The sequence below is a fragment of the Cavia porcellus genome, unplaced genomic scaffold (assembly GCF_034190915.1).
Source record: "Cavia porcellus strain 051 isolate PalLab524CR breed Dunkin Hartley unplaced genomic scaffold, mCavPor4.1 scaffold_1, whole genome shotgun sequence".
Classification (NCBI taxonomy): domain Eukaryota; kingdom Metazoa; phylum Chordata; class Mammalia; order Rodentia; family Caviidae; genus Cavia; species Cavia porcellus.
Genome location: NW_026947484.1, coordinates 221,622,227 through 221,645,258, shown reverse-complemented (window position 1 = coordinate 221,645,258; position 23,032 = coordinate 221,622,227). Strand labels below are relative to the sequence as shown.

General features: G+C 40.2%; 1 protein-coding gene and 1 pseudogene across 5 annotated transcripts in view; one reads left to right on the top strand and one right to left on the bottom strand.

Annotated features, from left to right (window-relative positions):
* The window catches only part of Fez2 (fasciculation and elongation protein zeta 2), a 39,192-nt gene extending 25,568 nt beyond the window's left edge, over positions 1-13,624 (bottom strand). For 2 of the 5 annotated variants that reach the window (XR_010040775.1, XM_063229856.1), the window contains exons 1-4: positions 13,304-13,623; positions 9,465-9,573; positions 3,403-3,519; positions 1,405-1,546 (exon numbers count right to left, since the gene is read on the bottom strand). Coding sequence is in view for 3 of the 5 variants with exons in the window: in XM_063229856.1 (XP_063085926.1) it covers positions 1,405-1,546; positions 3,403-3,519; positions 9,465-9,573; positions 13,304-13,593 (658 nt within the window). In the remaining 2 variants the exon portion in view is untranslated. Of the gene's footprint in view, positions 1-1,404; positions 1,547-3,402; positions 3,520-9,464; positions 9,574-13,303 lie in introns of all 5 variants that reach the window. The other 3 variants (XR_010040771.1, XM_063229859.1, XM_063229864.1) reach the window with 3 other exon arrangements.
* Positions 13,625-14,797: 1,173 nt separating this feature from the next.
* On the top strand, positions 14,798-15,502 carry LOC111757730 (COMM domain-containing protein 2-like; annotated as a pseudogene).
* Positions 15,503-23,032: the final 7,530 nt, after the last annotated feature.

The window sequence follows — 23,032 nt, the reverse complement described above, 5'->3', positions numbered from 1 at the left end:
CCGGGCATGGTGGTACAGGCCTGTAATCCCAGCACTTGGGAGGAGGAAGCAGGAGGATCACTGCAAGTTCAGGACCTGGGTTAGGAGTGAGCCCCAGGCCAGCCTGAACCGCATAGCAAGACCCTGTCTCAAAGACCAAAAAGAAAAAGAAAAAAGAAGTTCTGTATATTATCAGATACCAGGACTGTATTTTGGAAATGGGACTCTAACAATGCTAAGTATGTATCTACAGCAGCATGGCAGAAAAAGACCATCAGAAAGCTCTTTCATATGTTAAAAAGAAGTCACACCCAAAGGCAATCAATCTCTAGTTTTCCAGAACGTGAAACCAAGGGACAATGGAGTTAAGCAGACAGGGACTCCATCTGTCTAGTCAAAGAGGGAAACAATCCTACAGCAAAAATTAGATGCATGCCTGGATATCAGTCTCAGAATATTCACACGCTGGCTGTAGTTTTTTGGAAACTTTTCATGGTAATCAAGTATATGTTTTCTATAGCTCATTATTCTTAAGTAGATCAAACAGGTCTAATTCAAGCACAATTCTGACTTCCAAAATTCTTCATCTCTGCACCAAAGACAACTACTTATAAAGATAGGAATTACTGATTATTTATTATTGTGTTATAGGCTGAAGTATGCCCTCCCCCAAATTCATATGTAGAAGCCCTAACTGCCGGCTCAGTGGTACCTTAGCACTCACAGTTCATTGACACTGGGAGGCATCATGAATACACCAAGAACTATCAAAAGTTGTTGGCTGCAAAGAGACACGAGCCAAGAGGCAACAGACGCTGACAAGCTCTAACTCGAACTTCAAGTACCAAACAAACAACATGTACCAGGACAAAATTTTTGTGTAAATTATGAGTCAAGTACCAAATTCAATGGGATTCAGAGCAGTCAAGTACCAATGTATGACTGCATCTCAGAATGGAGTGCTACTTAAAACAAGGTTATTAGGCTGGCACTTTATGGAAAATGACTGGTGTTCCCACGAGAACAGGAAATTTGGGGGGAAAAAAACACATGTAGAAGGAAATCCACGTGAAGACACAGGGAAAGATGGCTGTTACAAGCCAAGGGGCAGGATCTCAGAGGAAACCAAGCCTGCTGACCGCTTAATCCTGGGCTTCTGGCCCACAGAACTTGGAGGAGATGAAAGTCAACTGTGTAAACCACTCAGCAAATAGTAAGTGCTCTCCTGTAGAGACCCCAGAAAACTAGAACAGTGTTACACACAACACAGTCCTTGGGCGACAATGAAAGAACATCCTGAGCACGGTATTACAAGACAGCCAGCGCAGGATGTACAACGCGGCCTGTGAAACTCACAGCTCCCCAAGGACGGCCGCATCTATGTCTGAAATTGACAAAAAGCACTCATATAAGGGTGGCTCTTACTCTCTTCATAGCTGCTCATACTAGATCTCTTCAGAGTCTGAATCTCTTGGGACAGCATTGACAGCCGATCTGACTGTGTAGGGGTCTCATCATCTTCTGGGTCTGGTGATTCCTGCATCATTTCTTCAATTTCTTCAATAACCTTCCAAAACACAAACAGTAGCATTAATCAAAGATAGAGGGAGAAAATAACTTGTCCATAACACAGCACTCCCCGAGGTAATCAGAGTAGAAATGCACTGAATTCTCATTAACCAACAGTGTGCAGCAGTGAATATTCTTAATAAACAAACTTTTGATTTTTAAAAGTAAACAGGGCTTTTATCACAGAAAATCTGCAACACACTAAAAGCAAAACTAAACCGAATACACTTTAATATGTCTCTCATGATCCAGTAGGCCCTAGTAGATATTGCAATGTTTGAAAAACGATGTTATAAAACACTCAGATCATGTTTTCCAGATATGCCAGGAGAAGGTCATAAATTTACAGTCAAATGGAAACCTACTGTATACCCTTAGGCACATGCTTGGTCTAAAGCTATTTAATAAAAAGTCTGACATAAAATTGTGAAACTACAATAGCATAAAAATATACATAGAGAGATTGCCTCTCTGACAGCAAAATTTTTCCAACAGCAGAAAAAGAATTTCATACAGTAAATCAACCAAAGACAAAAGTATATTTTAAAATTTCTTAAAGTACAGAACGAGTAAGAAAAAAAACAAGAACCAGGAAAATTTCAGAAATACATCTGCCTTTTAAACAATGATCTACTGTCATAAACATTGTGTCTCAAACTTTACAACTGCACCTTGACCTGTTTCAGATTCTTAAAGTGGAAAAAAAAAAAGAATGGAACTCAACAAAACTTTAAAAGAAAAGTACTCAGTATTTCGAAAAAAAGGATTTATGGATTAAGAAAAAACTATTAAAGAAAATAAAATTAAATGAGAGTGTACAATATCATATTAACATGCTTTGTGAATATGCATGCTTAAGAGATAGCACTTCTACTGAGCAAAGACAAAACTACATTCGAAGGCTGTAGGATTATGTTAATCAGAAAAAAATTTGCCCAAAACAGGCATTGTAAAGGGGACAATGAGACATTCAAGTCTTAGGAACAAGGGTAGCTTTTGGAACTCACGCAGATTTCATAGTGAATGCCTATGATCACATCTTTGCAGTAACATGTTCTACCTCACAAGAGCCCTCTAACCCACTACTATTTTGCTATTTTAAGCGCCATACTCCTTCCCAGTCTAAAGTAATCCAACCCTAAGTATGACAAAGAGCATCAAAATGACACATATTGATGCACATTTTTAATGTCCTCCTCCCAACCTTCCGTAGTATATCTCCTACTGACCTCGTCTTTCTAGCCTAAAACTACAGTCTGGTACAACTCAGTCCCAGTAGCGAGGAACGTTTTCTTTCAGGAAGAAGTTCTGGCTTCCCATTTCAACAGTACAACAGAGGTGGGAGGGTATTCAGAAAATGAGAAAGCTGATTCAACTGGTTTCCAATGAACACAGGGCTGACATTATTAGAGCATTCCACAGGAATAATGCTCACTTCTTTCTGGGGCCCATAAAAGGTACATCTAATACATGCTAGTGTTTCTTACCCAGAGCCTCAAATAAAGTAAATACAGACATATTTCTATACAGATATATTTGCCCATCTTTGTATAAATCTAAAGAAGGTAGGAAATTCACAATATTTCTGTGATTTTGATTTAAGAAATAAGCCTCCCTTAGGAACTTGTACTCCTTAATAATGCCTAGATTAAAAATCTTCCCAATCAACAAAATTTCACCACCAGACAATGTATATTTTCTTTTTTTCCTCAGTGGAAGGAGTTAAATAATAAGTCTATGTATCCACACAACATAAGGGAAAAAAAGTAAATTCTGAGATAGCAATATGCAATATATGCAATGGCTCTCAGGTGTAACTCTGCTCTCCTTGTGTTGATGAGATTGTCCTGGTACCTGGTCTGCCGTGAAGAGGGGCTCCTCATTGACACAAGAGACAATGATTGAATGCATATCCAACTGTTCTCTCAGCTCTTCGTCATCTGATGTGTCAAAAAGCAAACCATCGTTTATCTAAAAGCAAAAATATCCATGGTCAAAAATAGGACACTCTGACCAAAACAAAGTCAGTAGTTCTGGGTAAAAGAGAACAGTGAAAATCACATGTGGAGAGATTTCCCTTGAAAAGGAGAAGTCATTGGTGACTCCAGACTCACTGTGTAGTACTTTATATATAAATCCCAAGCAGAAAGAACAAGACAGAACCAATGCAAAAGTGCTAAGTTATGTTGACATCCCTATGGCCTCATATAGATATATACTTAGCTAATTTTTCCCCAAAAGAAACAGCTACAAGAACACTACAAAAACTGACAAGTAATTGAGAAAAAAAATAATAAAAGATACTATTCAGGAAAAAACATAAGAATTAGAGCAAATGGAAGAGAGAAAATAAGCAGGCTTAGCAATGTTAGTTAAGAATCTACCAGAAAGATGGGTGTGTTAAAAAGTATACAGAAAACATACAGAGTTACTGGCAAACTAACTTCTAACATTCGGTGTAACAGATATGTAATTAACACCCTGGCAGGCAGCATCTATCCACAGGGTCTCACTTAGGGAACATCTCTTCTTCCCAAAAGAGAGTATGTCTAGATTCTAAAAACATCTTCAAACCTAACTGCGTTGGAACGTCTCCAGCCACCTCACCCACGTTCTCTCCCACACTCTGTGGCCAGGAGGCTGACCCTATGGACCACATCAAAGGATGCCCTTGACCTCTGGCTCCAGTTGGGTTGCACAGAGTTGGCAGACACTAGGTGAGAAGGTGAGCACTGGGTACTTGTTCCTCCCTGCCAGACTGCCATTTGTCGATGCTGGCTTTTTACCAAAGGCTCCGGCTCTTGTCAAGCAGACCTCTCCCCACAACTGATCTCCCTAGGTCCTAACAACTCGTCTCTCCCTGCCTATTCACGCCCAGCGCCATTAAAGTGCTACAGGCTGTTGCTGTCTCTGGAGCGTTCTGCTGTGCCTAATGGTTTCCCTTGACCTTGCCCTCCCCAATGCAAATACTCCCTATCCTAAACGCTTACAATTCAGCACTAGTACTAATTATAAAAGCCTGACCTAGAAAACCTTAGCAGATTCAAGTGGACAAGTATCATCCATCAATGAACTGTCTGTCTATGTACCCATCTGTCCATCATGACATGACTATTCTAGTGATAAACAGAACTAAAGTAAGAAATCTACCCCTCGGGTAAAATTAGTACACATTGAGTTTCTGTAGAATAAATGGACAACAAGGACTAAGTAAGAAGAAACCATGTCATTCCAATTCATAGTATATAATTAGAATATTATATTACAGGTTAAGCAAACAATCTGAAATTTTTAAATCTAAAATTTTTTGAGCATTGACATGACGGTACAAGTGGAAAACTTCACACCTGACTTCAAGTGACAGCTCACACTCAAAACACAGGTGCACTAAAAGTGCTGCATAAATTACCATCAGGCCAGGTATATATGGCGCAGGTGAAAGAGAAAGTCTATGTTTGGACTTGATGTTTCATTATTATATGCAAATATTTCAAAATCCAAAACTACTCAGAATTTAAAACACTTCTACTGCATTTCGAATAAGGGCTATTCAACCTGTATGGAAATACAATATTATATTTAACATAAAGTTAAAAGTTTTTATCTGGGAAGATTATTTTACTGATTAGTTACAAGGTTGCTAAAATGGGAGGACCCAATGGAATGGCTGTAGGTCCCTAGCACTTCCTAAGTCCCTTAGAGAGGAGCATGTGATGTTTAAGGTAAACATAGACAACAGAGTACAAGAAACTGCAAATGAGGAGAAAAACGAAGGCATCACCGGCCTGCTGGAAAGTGAAAAGGAAGAAGACAAAGGATGTACCACAAAGAAGACAAGTGAAGGAAATTCTTGTAACGACAGAGGAAATAAACATCCTAGAGTCATGGCTGTGAAGCTAAGCTAGAGCGTGGCTAGTTCAGATCAGAACTTACCGCACAAGGCAGCAAGAAAGCCAGAGGAAAGAGCAAAGAGGCTGTCAACCTGGCAGATTCCTGGTAGACTCTGCTATAAGACAGGTAAGCTAATTATCAACCCACGAAAAAGACAATTACCGCTGCCCTAGGGAAAAAACAGAACTTGCATTACAAGTACATAATAATAGTTATTATTATTGTTAAAATGAGTTAACCGTGAGTATTTAAATAATAGAAATGATCAAGATCAATTCACTAAGGAATTTTGATAGGATTACGCTGGGAAGACTGGGAAAATCTGTGAGAAGGTTACAGAAGTAGAGGGTGGAGAACGGTAAGAGAGCTAAATCTACAGCCTTTGAGCCAAAGAATAAAGTCTAAAATTTAACAATAAAAGCACGTAAAGTAAGCAGGTTCTCTGCTAGAAGCGGCAGCGGGAGCAGTTAAAAGTGGTGCCTGCTGCAACCCAAACTCAAGGGCAAAGTGAGTGGGCCAGAGGCCGCCTTCTTGTTTTTCCTCTAAAGCCTATGGTTCTGGGCTGCTTTTTAAAATTATGACAGTGTTTTTCTCTATTAATTTAATAAGAAAGATCAAGAGTCTAGTTTCTTCATGAGGCAACATGGGATTTCAAGAAGCTAAGCTGAAAAACGCACCACACTGTGATGCTATGGATAGCCTGGGGTGAACCTGACGCCTTGGTCACTGATCCCATACTTCAAACCCATCTGCCCTAAAACTGTTCAGAGCTGTGGCTTGAATAGCACAGTTTTATCTTATTTTTCCCCTTGTGACTTAAAATATATAAAGTTTTAATTTGAAGTTACAAAGTTAATTAAAGTTATAAAGTTAAATAGTTATAAAGTTAATTTGAAGTAACTCCTAAGGAAAACATTCTTCCTGTTTCTGCATAAAAACATAAAGACACATTTCATAAAGTCTCTCTCCAGAAGTGGTGTGTGCAGAAGAAGATGTACAGGAGATGTTGCCTAGCAAAATGAAGGAGAAGCATATGTAAGAATTGCACCAGATTTAGAAAAAAATCCAAAATTTACTAGTAATACCAGAAACTATTATAATATTTATAAGTTCCATGACAACAGAAATAATGATCTAAGATCATCTTTCCAGAGAGAGAGCCAAGCCCATTCCCCACAGAGATGGCATATGCCATGTGCTAGAATCCCTCTCAGGCTTTGAAAACTAACCTTGGCTGTCATGGGGATTATCATTCGCTCTCCCATTAGGCATAAATAAGACCTCTGTGTGCCAAGCATTCCCATCACTCCTTACCATGCCAGGCTTAGAAACAGAGCTGGTGGTACTGTTTCCCTGTATGAAACTGCAGACAGATACATCAGGTGGAAAACATGAACTCACACAAGAATCTGGAATGCAGCAGTTGTGCCTTAGTCCAGAAAAGACCCACAAATTTTAAAAAGTGCATCTTAACCTTCAATGAATGAAAGAAAACAAAGCACTGAATTCCTAGCAAACTGTGGTGAGGAAACTCAAGGTTTTCTCATTTTAACAAAAAAAAAACCTAAGTAAATAAATCCACTGTGGAGAAAAAAATTTCCTCCAGACCCTGCTTGACAGCTCTGATAATCTAAACAATGTTTCCAAAAGGTAAACTGTACATCGCTTAGCCATGGAAAGAACAGAGTAGCCAGTTAACAATGGCAAATAAAATCGTTCTCAGGTTAAAAAATGCTTTTAAATAGAGGGACATGATGCTTCTTATATAGACCTTGTTGCCTATTAATTCTTAAGAAATAGTTTCAGTTTTGTTCATCATCAGAATAGTCATTTCAGGATAGACAGCTGACCAATGGGAAGATAGATAAATGGTCACCTGTTTGCTTTAATATGCTGAGTTATTGCAGGTGAAGCTTTCACCCTTAGTACTAGCAGTAAATTCTTTCTAATCACTAACTTGGCAACACCATCACTCTAGCATTGAAAACCACAATCCAACATCAGCTCCACTTCCCAAGATGCAATCTAAAACTCACATTTTATTCAAGGAAATTGGTTAGAGTACCCATTTGTACTGCTAATGTGCTTCTCTCAGAAACTATAAAAGGAAGTTTTCTACGCTATTTTTAAATATAGCAAACAAAATGGTACTTATGGGCTAATTACTGCGGATTCAGTACTGCTTTAAATAATATAGACAATGCTAAAGAAAAAATACTGCCATCATCATCCCTGGTTCACAGTCACACTGCGGAAGTTGTAACCCACTCACCACTCAGTATCACAACACACGTGTCTCAGTACTCACCCTGTGCCAGGTACCTGCTGGGAAGTCAATCTAATGACAAACCCAGAAAAATACAATTAATCAAAACCACTAGTGATTTGACAAAAACATGCAAAAAGGGCTTTTGGAACTAGCATCTATGAGGCCACAGGGCTGAGCGCTGTGGGACAGAAGACAAGTCCGTTAAAAGTTCACATTCCCACCAGTGCTGACAACGTCCACACAGAGGAGTGGAAGGATTCGGGCCAGGGCTAAGTGACCATCTGTCTGGGATGCTGTAAATGGGGATCCCCCCCACCAAGTGAGGCTGGATTAAATGTCCTTTAAAGTCCTTTCCAACTCTAAAATTATATAATTCCATGAGATCAGCAAAGGCTAAAAGTGGTAATAGGAAGCTTCAGAAAGGGAAGGGAACTTAAATGAAGCCAAAAATGATACGAAAGACCTAAATAAATAGAAGAAAGGGCATAACATGTTTTGTTTTGTTCTCTTCCACTGAATGTGTGCCTGGTCAATCTGAAAAGCTTTAATGAGATTAAAGACAGGAACCAACAGTAACACCCCACATACTGTAATACTGGGAAACAGAGTCAGAATTCTGTGTTTCACTAGAGAATGAAAGCAGCAAGCTCTTCCAAGTCAAGTAATTTTAAAAATCATTTTCTCACAACACTAACAATACTATTAAAATTCAGATACCCCTACTGCCTTACACTCTCAATAATGACACACTTAATGAACGATACAGCATGCCAGATAATCTGACATGAGCTTACATTGTTATCTACTAAGCAGCTTAGACAGTCTGGCCCTACAGTTTACATAATTTAGCACTATGATTTCCATTTTAAGTAACTGTCTCTCCTTTTCTGGCCCTCTAGCCATCCTATGTCACCTCACATTTCTTCCCCTCATGGTCACTTAACAATACCAGGATCTATGCAGGAGCCGCAAGCCGGATGAGTAGCCATGCACACACTGAAAAGCCAAGCACTGAAATCTCTTCTAACGGCTCCTCAATATTCACCGAAATACATGGTCTTTGGACAACAGATCACGTCTAGAAAGTCACTAAATTCACCAAACAGTGAACTCTATGCTGATATTCCAATACAATCAATACACTAGTGTTGGGCGCAGGCGCTCAACATTCCATACCCCACCCAGGACTAAGGACCACGCCAGCTTCCGCAATGCGCTACGTCCCTCTTTAAATTAGCCAACCCGTGCGCACCTCGTGCTCACTCCATATTCGCCCCATGCCGACTCTGTGGCAACTCCTGATTGGCCACAGCTGGATATAGTAGCCAGAGCCTGCGTCCCATTCCCGCCCTGCTTCCTCGTGGCAGCCTGTGATTGGTCACGGCCAAATATATAAACCAGAGCCCGCGTAAATAAAGCAGCAGTTAACTGTCGCCCACAAGAGCGTCTCCTGTTTCATTGGGGCTGCGCCGGTCACACTAGGGCAAAGCTGAGGTTTCTCAGTGAGCGTTCTCAGCACACCGACGTTATGTAAAGAGGAAGAAACGGAGATCTTTGGTGCCCACATTTTCCCTGATGACAGAACCAGCTAAGCACACAGAGTGGAAAGAACCGGAAGACTACACTAGCAAAGTGACAGCCAAGATGGCCAGTGAGGGAAATTCGAGGCAACTCAATGAATGTGCCTGAACAGAAATGCTACTGATTCACTTCCCCTGTCAACCCCAGTCTTGCAGAAACCATTGGTTCAACTTACCCCTTTTTCTGAGAGATTCAGAGTAAGCAAATGTAGAGTCCTAGTGTGGGATGACTTCCAGTCTACAGGCATGACATTTCCAAAATTATCTGTCAGGGCATTCCAGATCCTTAAAAAGAAGAAAACTACAATCAGTGAAAGTTCATAGTCTATATGTCTTTTAATAAACAAATATCCAGTATTGCAACAAAAGAAGGACACTCGCTATTCAAGCAAAAACAAAAGAAAAGAAGACACAGTGTTTCTCAGAAAAACACCACGAAGTAGGGTCTGCTACTGAGACCAACTGAAAATCATGTAACTGGGCAGACAAGAAGCCCTGATGGAAAGTGAAGGGGCACAGAAAACTCCCCCAAACACAGCTGCTAACACTTCCATCATACTATGTGCCAGGCACCATTTCTAACAGTTTACATGGATTCATCTAATCCTCAAAAATGTTAGCAGTAGGAACCATTATTAGTCCCATTTTACAGACAAAGTGATTAAAGCACAGCGAAGTTAGGTGATGTTTCCCTGGCCAGACAGGTACTAAACACTCTGTTTACTACAATTATTTTCTTCCGTAAAGAAACACAAAGAACATTTCATAAGGGGAATCATCTCTCTCTAACCAAAACTTGCTATCTTTTCGGAGGAAAGGATTCAATCTCAATGTGAAATTAGGATTTAGTATCTAACTTGCAATATCAGAAGCTAAGGTACAAGACTGATGAAAAGGGAAAGAGGGAACTCACATAAAACACACACGGGCCTTAGCCAAAGCTACTCTGTTATCAAACAGCATCTTGGGGAGGTGATGGGGTGAAATCAAAAGGGCTTCTAACTAGGGTTCAAGAAACAAATTCTCAGCTTCGCTCTTTCTCCATCAGTGACCCTTTGGTCAAGTTCCTGAACCTCCCTGGGTGCCAGCTGCCCTAAATGAGGCTTGGAACAGTAGCAGGCATTTCGGCCAGCTCCTTTACTGTAAGCATGCATTCGGATGAGCTGTATTGAGGAGGATGCCAAGCCCCACCACACTAGGACAGTAAACTCCAACTTCACACCAAAATGCAGATTTGATACCAAAATTATATCAGCATAGTAAAACAGAAATTTTATGAAAGAACAAGAAAGCGTTCAGAGTTCAGAGAGACAAACGAAATGAACTTCAATTAGGGTAAATTAAATGCTACGTATTTGAGCTACTTTAGTTACTGGCTAGAAAAAGACACAAACACAGCACAGAAAAAAACCTAAGACTTATAACAGGTATCTAATCGTGAGTAAAGTAAGTCATTAAATAACTGGATGGACTCTTTCCCAAGCATGTAAGTTAATGAAGATACAAAAAACCAGTAGAATGGAAGTTTAATAATGGAGTATCAACACTTCACTTAATGAACAGGGATTTGGTACCAAACAGCAAAAGCTATAGGAGGCAGCTGCCAAAAGCCTAACATCCTAAATGAAGTTTAGCCTTCAACTACACGTTCTCGCAATGAAAACATGAACCAAAAAGCTCAAAAAACTGAGCGATTTACCCAATAAATTGCCCGTATGCAGGGTGCATGCCTATCGTCTCCTCTCTATTGGAATCCAATCTCCTCAAACGCCAACTAACCAGAACGTCTCTGGGTGGGACATACCTGGGTTTCTGGCCCATGTCTTCCTGGCTATAAATTTTCAAATATTGAACAGCAGACTACATACCCATCCCCGGTCAGGTACTAGAGTACGATACTCTAATGAGCCCAGATCCTGGGGGAAGGTAGGGGTTGGCTTCTTCTTAAATGAGGCTATAAGAAAGGACAGATGGAATAAAATACAATCTACAAGTGACCGGTGGGTGACTTTGATCTTGTAAGAAAGCTAAGGGCAACTGACAATCATCTACTCCCACGAAGGTCAGAACAACTGTAGTCAGAACACAATGCCAAATTTAGCTGAAGAGTTTTAGAATTTTCTAGCATGAACTGCCTTCATCTTTATCACGAAGTATTATAAACCATCATAAACAACAGGGAAGACAGTTCTTTTCCAAGGTCAAAGTCCTGTTGATAGTGATTGTGCACAATACCTCAGTAGCTAAGTACACACCTTTTGTATTTACCAAAACTACCACTAGGGCTCAAAGAAGTTAAATATAGCGCCCTCAGGCAAGGCAAGTATCTAAGTAAAAGAACTGTCAAGAATTTTCTACTCTCACTAAAAATGAACTGGAATTGTATCTATTGAGCAAGTGAGCAAATGTATGCAATGGAGAGGAGTAAAGGACCTTGATGACCATGTCCAGGGGTTGAAGGAGATTTCTTATACACTAGAAATCAAGATACATGCACTGCCACTAACATCGCATCTACTGAAAATCATTATGAAGAATAGTACTCTAAATTTCACAAGAACCTAAGGTTTAAGCAAAGGCTAAAATACTTTCCAAGAGTCCAAGTAAAACAAAAATAGGGACCTTTAACTTTATATATATGTTTAAGTAATTACTCTTGAACGTAACATTTAAATCCAGAATGATTCCTAAGTCTTAGTGATTCAGGGTATATAAATCTAAAAATGAAACTCTTTTCTCTTTTGGGATATCATTTTCAAAAATGTCATCTTTTACTATCAACTGCATACTTATCTATGTATATAAAATCCAACCACAAATGTTCCCCTCCTCCACACCTGGGCAAGACATGGTGGAGAGATATTAATAAGAAGAGAGCGTCTGCCAACCCAGCTTCCGGCCATGTCCACAGACCCTCACCCCCAACTCCCTTCTCCCAAGCTTCCTTCCTTCTTCCGGGGAAATCTCCTGATTTACAGGGTAAATGGGAACTTCATGGCGGAGGCTTTTTTCTATGCTCAAGGATCCTTCCACCTCTTAACAATTCCTGTCCCCTAATCTCTCATCTCTCTGTCCCACTAATGCCCTGACAACCCATCCTACCCATATCTTCATCATACATTCCATTCGTTACTTCAGCCTGTCCAGGGGCTCCTCTCCTCCCATAAATACAGTATGCTCAAACTCCATTTCTTCTAATCTTTTGGTATAAAACCGAGGTATATAACTACCACCTTCAGCCAAATTATAACCGGGGCTCAAAGTAGTTAAACAAGCGCTCTCCAAAACACTGCCCCTTTCCTCCTCCAGCTCCTATAAATCCTGTCAATTTCCAGTCACCGAAATCGGTCACTTATGTGAATCTATAATCGGTACTTATATTCCTACCACAGAGACCCCTTCCATTAACAAGAGGAGTCCTTCGTTTTTGTCTCTGTGGTGGCTTGCATGCCACCTAGTCTGGCGGGGGTTGGGGGCAGACCCTGTAGCCTGAATGTGACTCACTTGTTGGTCCCTTTGCACATGCTACATCTTCAACCTAAAAGGCCCGACCTCTCTTCACCCGCCAAACTTCCTACTCATCCTTGGGATTCAATTTGCAACTAACTTCTATGAAATCTTTCCCGACTCTCCCTAAAATATCCTCTTTCAAATCTCCCATATCACGCTCCTACAAATATTTGTTTACGATCTATATGCCATCCTGAACTGCGTCGTACTCCAGTCCCATTACTACTCCCAGCAGGAAGACTGCATGCGCGAGCTTGATGAATGAATGCCTCCCCGCTGCCAGCAACTACCGCTCCGCACGCGAAACTCGCTCCCACCCAGCCCGGTTCCCAGAGCTGGGCGCAGCGGGCGGGGCGGGCGCGGGGTTTAAATCCCCAGCCCGGAGGAGGCGGAAGGAACGAGGGGGGAGGCGCCTGCGCGGCCCTCCGCCGCCCGAGCCGGGGGAGGGGAGGCTCCCGCCGGCGCCCGGCCCCGCCCCGCCGCGCCCGGCCAGGCCCGCACTCACTCGTCCCCCTGCAGCAGGCTGCGCTCCGTGATGGGCCGCACGGCCGCCCGCGGGGGCTCGGCGCCGGGCACGGCGGGGCGGAAGCACAGGCTCAGCTTCTCCTCCAGGCTGCAAGCCAGCGCCGGGAAGCCGTCGCCGCCCCCGCCCGCCCCTGCCCCGGCCCCGACTCCGACCGCGGCCCCGGCCCCGACCCCGGCCTCGGGGCTCGCGTTACAGTTCTCCTGATCCAGGAGGCTTCCGGCCGGCTCCTGGAACTCATAGAAATCCTGCCAGTCGCCGTCGGCCGCCATAGCCGCCCGCTGCAGTTGCGCGCCCCGCCCCGGCCGCCCGGCCAGCCCCGCCCCGCCAGCCTTAGGCCCCGCCCTCCCGTTAAAGCCACGCCCATTACTACGCCACGCCCCCTGCGGGTGTGGGTGTTCACGCCCGCTGTGTCTTCTATGAGTCTCTGGGTGCCCAAAGAAATGAAGAGCTTGGCGGTGTTGAGTCACTTTCTATAGGCGCTATCATTTAGCTAAAACTTCCTTCTTAACTTAGTTTATTAATACTCTGGCCTAACTGCAGCTAAATTGAAGGATTTCTTTAAATTTATGCCCTCGGGTTAGATTATGCCTGAAAACATTTTTCCGAGGTAATTTTCTCCTTCAGTAATTTACAACCAGAGTACTGTAACTGCCAGTTGCTGAAAAATGTTTAAGTGGTACCAAAATTCACTCCACAAATATTTTGTATTTCCCACGAGCGAAACACATGCTAGACCCTATAGGACATACAGAGATGACTAATGATGTGAATTGATATTGGCAAAGTACCAGAAAAATGCCTGACAATAAATACCCTTCGTGTATGTTGGATAAAGACTAGGCGAGGTCTCCTTCCAAGGGGCTTACAGTGTAACAGAAGTGACCAGACCAATGGAAACTGACATAGACTTTGTAAAAAGTATGATTGAGGAATGAGAAATTACTGTTGCATGACTGTAATGCTTCAGTTTTGAAAGACAGGAAAGATACACGTGGTGAATGATGGTGATGGTTACACAACAATATTTATGTGCTTAATACCACTAAACTATACATTTTAAATGGATAAGCTTGTAATTTTTATGTTGTGCATTTCACCACAATAAAAAAATGAGAGGAAAGTATTATTACAAGGAAATGTGAATGTGTAGAAGCAATAAATGTTCAGGAGTTAAAAAGAACAGCAATTTTGTTGGAATAATCAAGCAGTTCATTTAGGTGAGATATTATTAGATAATGAGTTTGTATGTTGAAAAACAGCATGAAGTTAGTAATATTTTTTGTCAGTATGCTCTGTCTGTCTCTTGACTGCATGAAAACCCGTCTTCAAGAATACATGCCAAATAACAAAATTTTATTATTGACTATTCCAAAGAACGTTGTCTTCTACTTCAGAGACTTATTCCATATTAAGAAAATACTACTAAGGGTGACACTAAGAAACTGATGATAATTACTCCAGATATTATGTTCCATGTTTCTCTTAAAATCATCAAGGACTGGTGAGGGCGGGGTGGGTGGAACTGGCTGGGCAGAGAAGGTGCTGCTGGGTTTGTCGCAGGAGCATAAGGAGTGCCTGGCTTTCCTGCCTCAAGTGGACAGCACAGCAAAACTCAGTGCGAGTCCTGCATGGGATGGAAGACTTAACCTATCTCCTTACTGAGAACTCAAAAGCTTATAATATCTGAACTGGATTTCCAAGACTGTTTTTGTTTTGGGATTCTCTGAAGAATTAAACAAATTATTGCTTCAGCTTCATCTGAACAAGAGAAAGGACATTAGAACTACTCTAAGTGAACTGGCACTGACCTTCCCACTTACTATAGCCTTGAATGGCGACTAGGCATACAGCTTGCAAGCAGAAGTCTCTGGGAGCAGATTAAACCGGCGGCAACTTTCAGGCTTCACCTTAATCACAATGGAGATCACAACACCAAAGTTCTGCAGACGGACACCTGCTTCCTGCTTCCTTTAGTGCAGTAGGTGGAGCATGCACTGGAGGAGATGAACACAAACCACCGCAGGAGAGTGGTCCGGGACATCAAGTAGAACCCGCTCTAAGATTTTAATCCTTAAATCATGTGTGAATCGGTGATACTCAGGAATTACTTTTCAAAGTTAATTTTTTGTTACTGGATGGTAATAAGTATCGAGATTCCATCTTTTACTGTTCCAGGATCTCGGGGTAATGATCAGAAGCTAAAGTACAGTTTCTTTCTTGTGCTAAATGTGCTCAGCTTCTTGACAGATTGAAATGTACTGTGTATTTTAAATGTGTGAGTAGAGTTAAATTGGCTAGAAAGGAGCATATGGTGTTCATACCTTGTGTGTATATGAATCATTATCCTGTTTTTGGTACTTGTCTGCTTTATTATTTTCCTCCTTATCAATCGAACTTTGAAAATAAAATTTGGGGCTGGGGATTTAGCTCAGCAGCATAAGCACCTGCCTTGCAAGCATCGTGAGTTCGATTCCCAGTACCGGTAAAAAGAAAAAAAGAAAAAAAAAAGTGTAAAATAAATAAATAAATAAATAAAATTTACAATATAACACTAAAAAAAAAATCATAAAGGGAGCAGATGTTGCATTCTACCTGATCAAGAGCTAAAACTATTTGCCAGCAGTTAATATTGTGCTAACAAGAAAATATTCAGCTGATACTCATGTATCTCAAAAATGATGCTCTAAAATGATACACACAGAGTTATGAGGAAACTATCAATTGTCAGAAATGCACAATTTTATGCATACGTTAGACAAAATTATTTTCTTTTCCTTTGACTCATATTCATTATCCTGCATATGTGTGAGGGGAAATGAAAATTATTTATTCTCAGAAGCTAAATGTAACACTATCGAATTTTTCATAATTTTAAATAAACTGCCACTAGGTTGGCTCTAGTGACCTCAGAATTTTATTTCAGACAAATTTTCCACAAAGGATGCTTTTTTACTTTTAATTAAATGCAAGCTACTTGGTGTAGCCCTAGCCACTTTGAATACCCTATTTAAAACACAAGACTCAAATCTGTTTTCCTAGTTTATTTATATTTGCAGGACTCGTGGTAACCTTGGCACTGAACTCAATCTATAAAAATACTCCCCAGGAATGTTTCTGTGAGAAAAAATAAAACTGACTGTATTTGTCTATGGTTTTGCCACTTTACGGAAACAGAGCAATAGATGAGGGGTCTATAATATGGAATAAAATGTTAATTGGTACTTTTGTGGGTTTTAAATGGTTGCTATAGACCTACAAAATAAAAGCAGAAAATAAGTTAAATGGTGGGATATTTGCAACCAGATCAGCTCTGAGCAGTGGTATTTTTGTCAACGCCTTTCACACACCTCTTTCCCCATGTCGAACCTGTGAACTCAGATTGCTCCATGGTGTCCCCAACCATTCAATGAGGGACCCAGTTCCACCAAGGCTATGGCCCCATTCCCTTCTGCACCAGCCTTTCCTTTTCTTATGCTGGTACTTAACTCACCATTCCTTTTTTTCAGAGATTCCATCCTCAAAGTACTATTCCCTAAACCCCTTTAAGTAATATTTCCTGCCAGCAATCTTGGCTTACTTTCTAACCACACTCCTCCAAAGCCAATTCTAGCTTCCTTACACTTCACAGAGCTGATTAGATCGGTCCATCAACCCCCAAAGCTTGGGATGGACAAGAGGGTCTCTCACCGCATCATAGTTCATATAGCCTGATTCTACTAATCTGTCTATTCAAACCTACTTATTTTGGACCTGTTATTTCCTACCAATTCCTGAAGGCCATATGAAAATGAACACAGGTAAATATATTTTTCAGCTTGATAAAGTTAACCTATAAAAATAATTTTTAATCCTTGATGCAATGCTAAAAAGAGAATATATCATAGCTTTTAATTAGAGCTTCATGTTACTTAACTTTCTATGTTCATTTAAATCATAGGAGACATGCTTCTCTGATTTGACAGTATGTTTAAATTTTGCACATCACACGTTACACTGGAAATTTAAATAACGATAAAAGGAGAATTAGATTATTCAATCTGTATAGCACTAAAGCTTTATGATTAATCAGAAAATATAAGAACTATAAAAGAAAAAAATTACAGAATACAGCCAGAAAAAATCTGGTTGTCAAAATATCATATTTAGCAATTGCTGAGGGCATTAACAAAACAACAGATAATGAGAAAATACATAAATTAAAACTTCTCAAGAAAAACTGAGGGGCCAGGAATAAAGCTTAGTGGCACAGCATCTGCCTGGCAAATGCGAGGTCCTGAGTCTGCTTCCTGATACCCCTCCCAACAAATGAGTTAATGGCAAAGATTTTTCAAAAACTAGAAGAGGAAAAAGCAAAGAAATAAAGGTTAAAAAAAAAAACTTTTAAATCTGTAGTTTCCTTAAATTACCAAGAATTTAAGGAAAGTTTATTTGTTCACTGGGATAGAAAAATTAGCTTCTTTCCCTTCTTTTCTCAAAAAAAACTGAAACCAAAAAAACCCTAAGAAATGAGTAATCAAAGCCCCACATAAAGAAGTGACCATATATTGGGGCTGGGGATTTAGCTCAGCGGCATAAGCACCTGACTTGCAAGCAGGCAGTCGTGAGTTCGATCCCCGGTACTGATAAAAAAAGAAAAAGACAAAAAAAAAAAAAAAGTGACCATATAAACCCAATCTAGTCTTCATTAGTAAGGAATGTTTCATTCTATTTATTCAGGTCTGGTAAAAAGGTATGAATCCATACAGAACAGCCATGCCTTCTATTTTAATGATCACTTTGAGGTCTTTATCAACACAGCCATCCTGAGCAGAAGCAGGGCTCAACTATCCAAGAAGGGGCCAAGGTGACCAGCCAGTGCAGCCCTGACGGGGAGACAGCGACTGAGTAGAGGAGCCACCTTCCAGTACTTCTGCTATATTCTGTAGTCACGCGCTGCTTTCTAAACATCATGGGATAGAAGCACTGTCAGTAGTTATTTACCTAACATTAAAACATGTTGCTACAGTTTCTCTCCCAGTGTACTTTTTAATTTAATATATAATTTATACTGCAAGTATATAAATTACCTTCAATGGAAAAACTATAATCAATAAAATAGACTGTAGTCTTGAAGGAACTGAGTTTTCAGCGAGGCATTTGAGCTCAGATTCTGAAAAGAAATTTAGTAGAAATAGAAAATCTGTATTCAACTGAGGAAAAAAAGATGAAACAAGAGAAAAAGAAACCATCCTTTGATAAAACAGACGAAGTCCACGTGTCGCTGATTTGGGGCAGGGAAGGAGTTTTATTTATTTATTTATGTATTTATTAACTTGTATTGAACACAATGATAAAATGTCAGTAGTAAATGCATTGTATTAGAGTGACATGACACATGTGGAAACTCAGTGACCTCAAAAGAGGTACCAACAGGCTTTGATAGATGTAGGTAATTCAGAGGAGTTTGCAACTGGAGAGAAGCCAGGAGGCTGGAGTTACCCTTGGATATGATAGACAGATTCCATAAATTATTTTATTTTGTGTCTGTGCCACTTGCACGTAATGTATGTTGATCACATACATTATGTCCTATTTTCTAGTATACTTATTAGTATAAATTTATTGTACAAGCACTTTTAAGTTTTCTAGAGTCCCAACAAGGGAATCAGATCAACCAGTTGTATTTCAACCATCAGCCAGAGAAATCCCCCCAAATCTGCACTATTAAAGGGGTTAAAAGAATAGACATAATCAAAGTACTCTGCCTCTTTGGAATTTTATTTCTCAGATCTTTGTTTTATCTTTCCTCAACTTTGACATCTAGAGATATTAAATATCTCTTGCTATTTTTAAAGAATGCAGCTAGTGTTGTTAAGCAGGGTAAGAAATGAGGTGAGACTGAGTTATAGTATCTTTTCTATATAAAACATTTTTTAAAAATTGTAGGGTTAATAGTTTTTTTTTTCCTTTTAAGTGCAACCAAAATATATTAACAGCAAAAGAACTGTATCAATACTGTTGCATCAAAATAGCCTTATCAAATATTATGGACCTAAATACACACAAAAGCACAACAAAGTGGGCTGTTAAGTTAATTGCTTACATAATTTAACCAAACACAAGTAATTGCTCAATTTTCTGCTTGATTTGACTAGGTTAGACACAGAAGTAGCTAACTGTTTCTAACCTGATATTATTGGGTGAAGGTTGAATGATCTGTGAACTCGTTACAGTATTTAAAGAAAAAATGTTTTATTTCCTGTTGCAAAGAGTAAATTAGTAATCCTGATGAACTGATGTGTGTTTTGGGAAATTTTTCAGGGTATTCCCTGAATGTCCCCAAATCTTACTGGACTGAGAATTCTGATAGCCTGAATTAGCACCAGTGCCTGAATTTCCTTAGCTCGTTCATCGCTGCCTGTGGAACTGTGGGACTTGGGGTAACACCACCATCACATTTACCACCACTTAGTTATGTGCACATATACAAAAGAAAGAGCAGGTAAGGGTACAACGAGATGCCACCTTCTCCCAGCCAGAAAGAAAGGTCTCACAGAAGCCAGTTCCACTCACACATTTGTGCTACTCTTCTGGCTTCCAGAACTGTAGGATAAACTGCCCAAGCTGTGCTTTTCTGTTCTAGCAGGCCACAACGGAAGTAGCCCTGCACCAGCACGATTGTCCCAGTGATTCCTAGGAGGCTCCACAGGGCACCTCACTTGTGCTCAGGACAGAGACATTTCTGTCTTTCCGCACACTTCTTTTGCAACCTTGAAAATGCAGGTGCAGAATTTTAAGTGGGTGACCTCCTGCTAAAGAGCAAAACCAGATCTTTCCCTATGCTGTTGCTTACCTGTGGGAGAAAAGACTGGAAATTATAAAGAAGGATTAGAGATGAAGAGTAGGGAACAAGGGAGTTCCTCCTCTCAGCCCAAGTGACAGGGCTCCCCAAGAACCAGTCTTGCAAAGACTGCAAGAGGGGTAAATGTTTGTCTTTCTCTCATTGGTTACTTGGATAAAAGACCTGGGCCATGGTGTCCTATGGGCACAGGAGTGGGACACCATGAGAACTCCTGGGAAAGCCTGAGGTCTATCCCCTGGATTTTGGGGCCTTTGAAAAGTTGAAAACAGGAGCTAACTCTGGCCTGGAGAATTCCAAAGTCAGGAGGCTGGAGGAACTGCCTGGAATGCTTGCTCCATGAGGGAGGGCAGCAGAGAGACATATTTACATCGTTTGTTGGGCAAAGATGTGTTATTTTCCCTGGGGCCAAGTAACACCCCAAAAGACAACTAGACTTGAGTCATCATAAAAAAAAAAAAAAAAAAAAAAAAAAAAACTTAGCAGGTTTGAGAAGACCACCTCAATAGCAACCTAGGAGGAATTACCATACATGACATGAGAGGGTGAGACACAAAAAGAGCAAAGCAACTCATTGCCTCTTTACTTAGTCTAAGTCAAGTCTGAGTAGGGTGGGAAGATGGACATCAATATCAAATTGAATCAGATGGTAGGGGCTTTAAAATAAGACTGAGCTTTCTCCTTCACATTATTTATCAAATTCAACCCTTTCAACAGCCAGCTCCTTGCTATTCAAGAACTTTCACTCTAACCACCTTGGTCAGACACTATGCAGCCCTTCCATCCTCATGTCTACTAGGTAGTTCCCCCACACCACCACCCCCATTTACAAAGCCCTCTTGTTATGATTTACATCTAGATGGTCCCCCAGAGTCTCATGTACTCATAGGTAGAGCTTCTGGGAGGTGATTGGATCGTGACGTCATGACATTCATCAGTGAAGTATTCCATTGATTAATTTACAGCTAAATGTGATACTCAATACTGGATCAGCCCACTGATGCATTTATAGCTGGATGTGATACTTCTGGGTGAAGCCTGGTAGGAGGAGATGGGTCACCGTGGGCACAACCTGGAAAGGTTTATATCCCTCCTCCTCCCTTGATCTCCTACTGCCATGTCATGAAGTGTTTCTCTTCTGCAGTACCCCTCTACAATGCCACCTTGCCTTGAAACCAGAAACTATGAACTGAAACCTCCACAAAATCATTATGAAATAACCCTTTCCTTCTTTAACATGTGAGTGCTGGGTATTTTGTTCCAGCAGTGAGAAAGTAAGTAAGAAACCTCTCATTTTCTTTCAAAAACAGTTACGATGTTCTGAAAAATATCATTTCATGCTGATGTAAATGCTGAAGGAGTTTGCTATGTCAGTATAGTCAAACTCAAGCCTGACTGAGATCACCTGGTACTAATATAGCAGTAATTGGTCTATACTTAAATTATCAATAAAGATGAATATGAAAGTGAACATTCAGGCCACCTAAGTTCTCCAAAATTCCAGGCTGCTATGTGCATGCAATGGAATTGCTTAATGGGTAACAGATCAAGGAGAAATCCACCAGCTCCCTATACCTTACACAGGAGCCATGGAGAATATTAACAGCTGAAAATCATAGAGGACAAAAAACACCAGTTTTGTGGAATAAAATCGATTTCAGAAGGAGTGTAATTCAGGAGGTTGAAGTAACCGGCTGCCTTTGGCTTCACCTTCAGAAAGCGAAGGCAATCAGGTCACCTTTGCCATGAAATGCATTGATTTTGGTCAGCACCTGCATCTATGACTCCACCTCGAAGCTTAGCACTCTGATATTTGACAAATAAGGACCCAAATCCTTTTCTGAATATCCGATTTAGTGCTAATATATCATTTTTTATCTGCCAAAAAAATGTCTTAAACGTATTCATCTCCTCTCCTTTGCTATTGGAGTTTACTTGGTTCGCAGATCTCACTTTCTAGCCTTCTAATAGGGATGCCTGTATTACATATTCACGGAAAATGTTGATAGCAAGGAAAAAATAATAGGCCAGAAGCCTTTGAAGTCTGTTACTTCTGATAAGAGTATACTCATAATTTTCTCTAATGGCGTAAATGCAGCCAAATTTGAGAAGCAGCAGAAACCACTACCTTTGTCCTTAGGAAAAACTGAAAATATCTAATTGTCCCAGTAAAGTACATAAAAAACAAAAGCATAGACTCTTGTACGGGAACAAAGAAGAGATTATTCTAAGCCTCAGTTATTATGGTCAGTGTCCTACCTATGAATGATTTATAAAGTAGAATTATTTTGTTTCTATGAATTGTTTTGAAGATCAATTTGTTTCTAAGTTTGTTTTACATCTAAAAGTGACATTTGAAACCATCTCCCATAGGCAAAAGGTGACACCAGTTAAAGACGGTCCTTTTAATACTCCATGGAGCAAGCATTGATTTTTACATGTGCTTAATAATAAATATTAAATGACCCTGGAAGCAGAAAATCATCTCCAGTGTCTAATAAAATAAATATTTAGTTTTTTGAAATTAAATTCTTTACTAGAGATCTAATATAAGGGGAATGTGACATTTACATCTTTCAAACATGTCAGAAAATTACAGACAAATGATCAAGTAGTTAATTTCTACATATTTTATTTGCAAATAATGGTAGTTACACCTGCATCAATTTATTTTTGAAAAGTTGAATTTATGTTTCTTGGCTTCACAGAATAATGGTATTGTTACTTATATTCTTGGGATTTTTAATTAGCCTCTGAGTTCTTTGAATCAAAGAAACTTCTTTTCATGCTTGTCAACTGCATTATCATATTGCTTGTTTTGACATTTGAAAATACCTGTTTTAAAATAAATGGGGGGTAAGATGCATGAC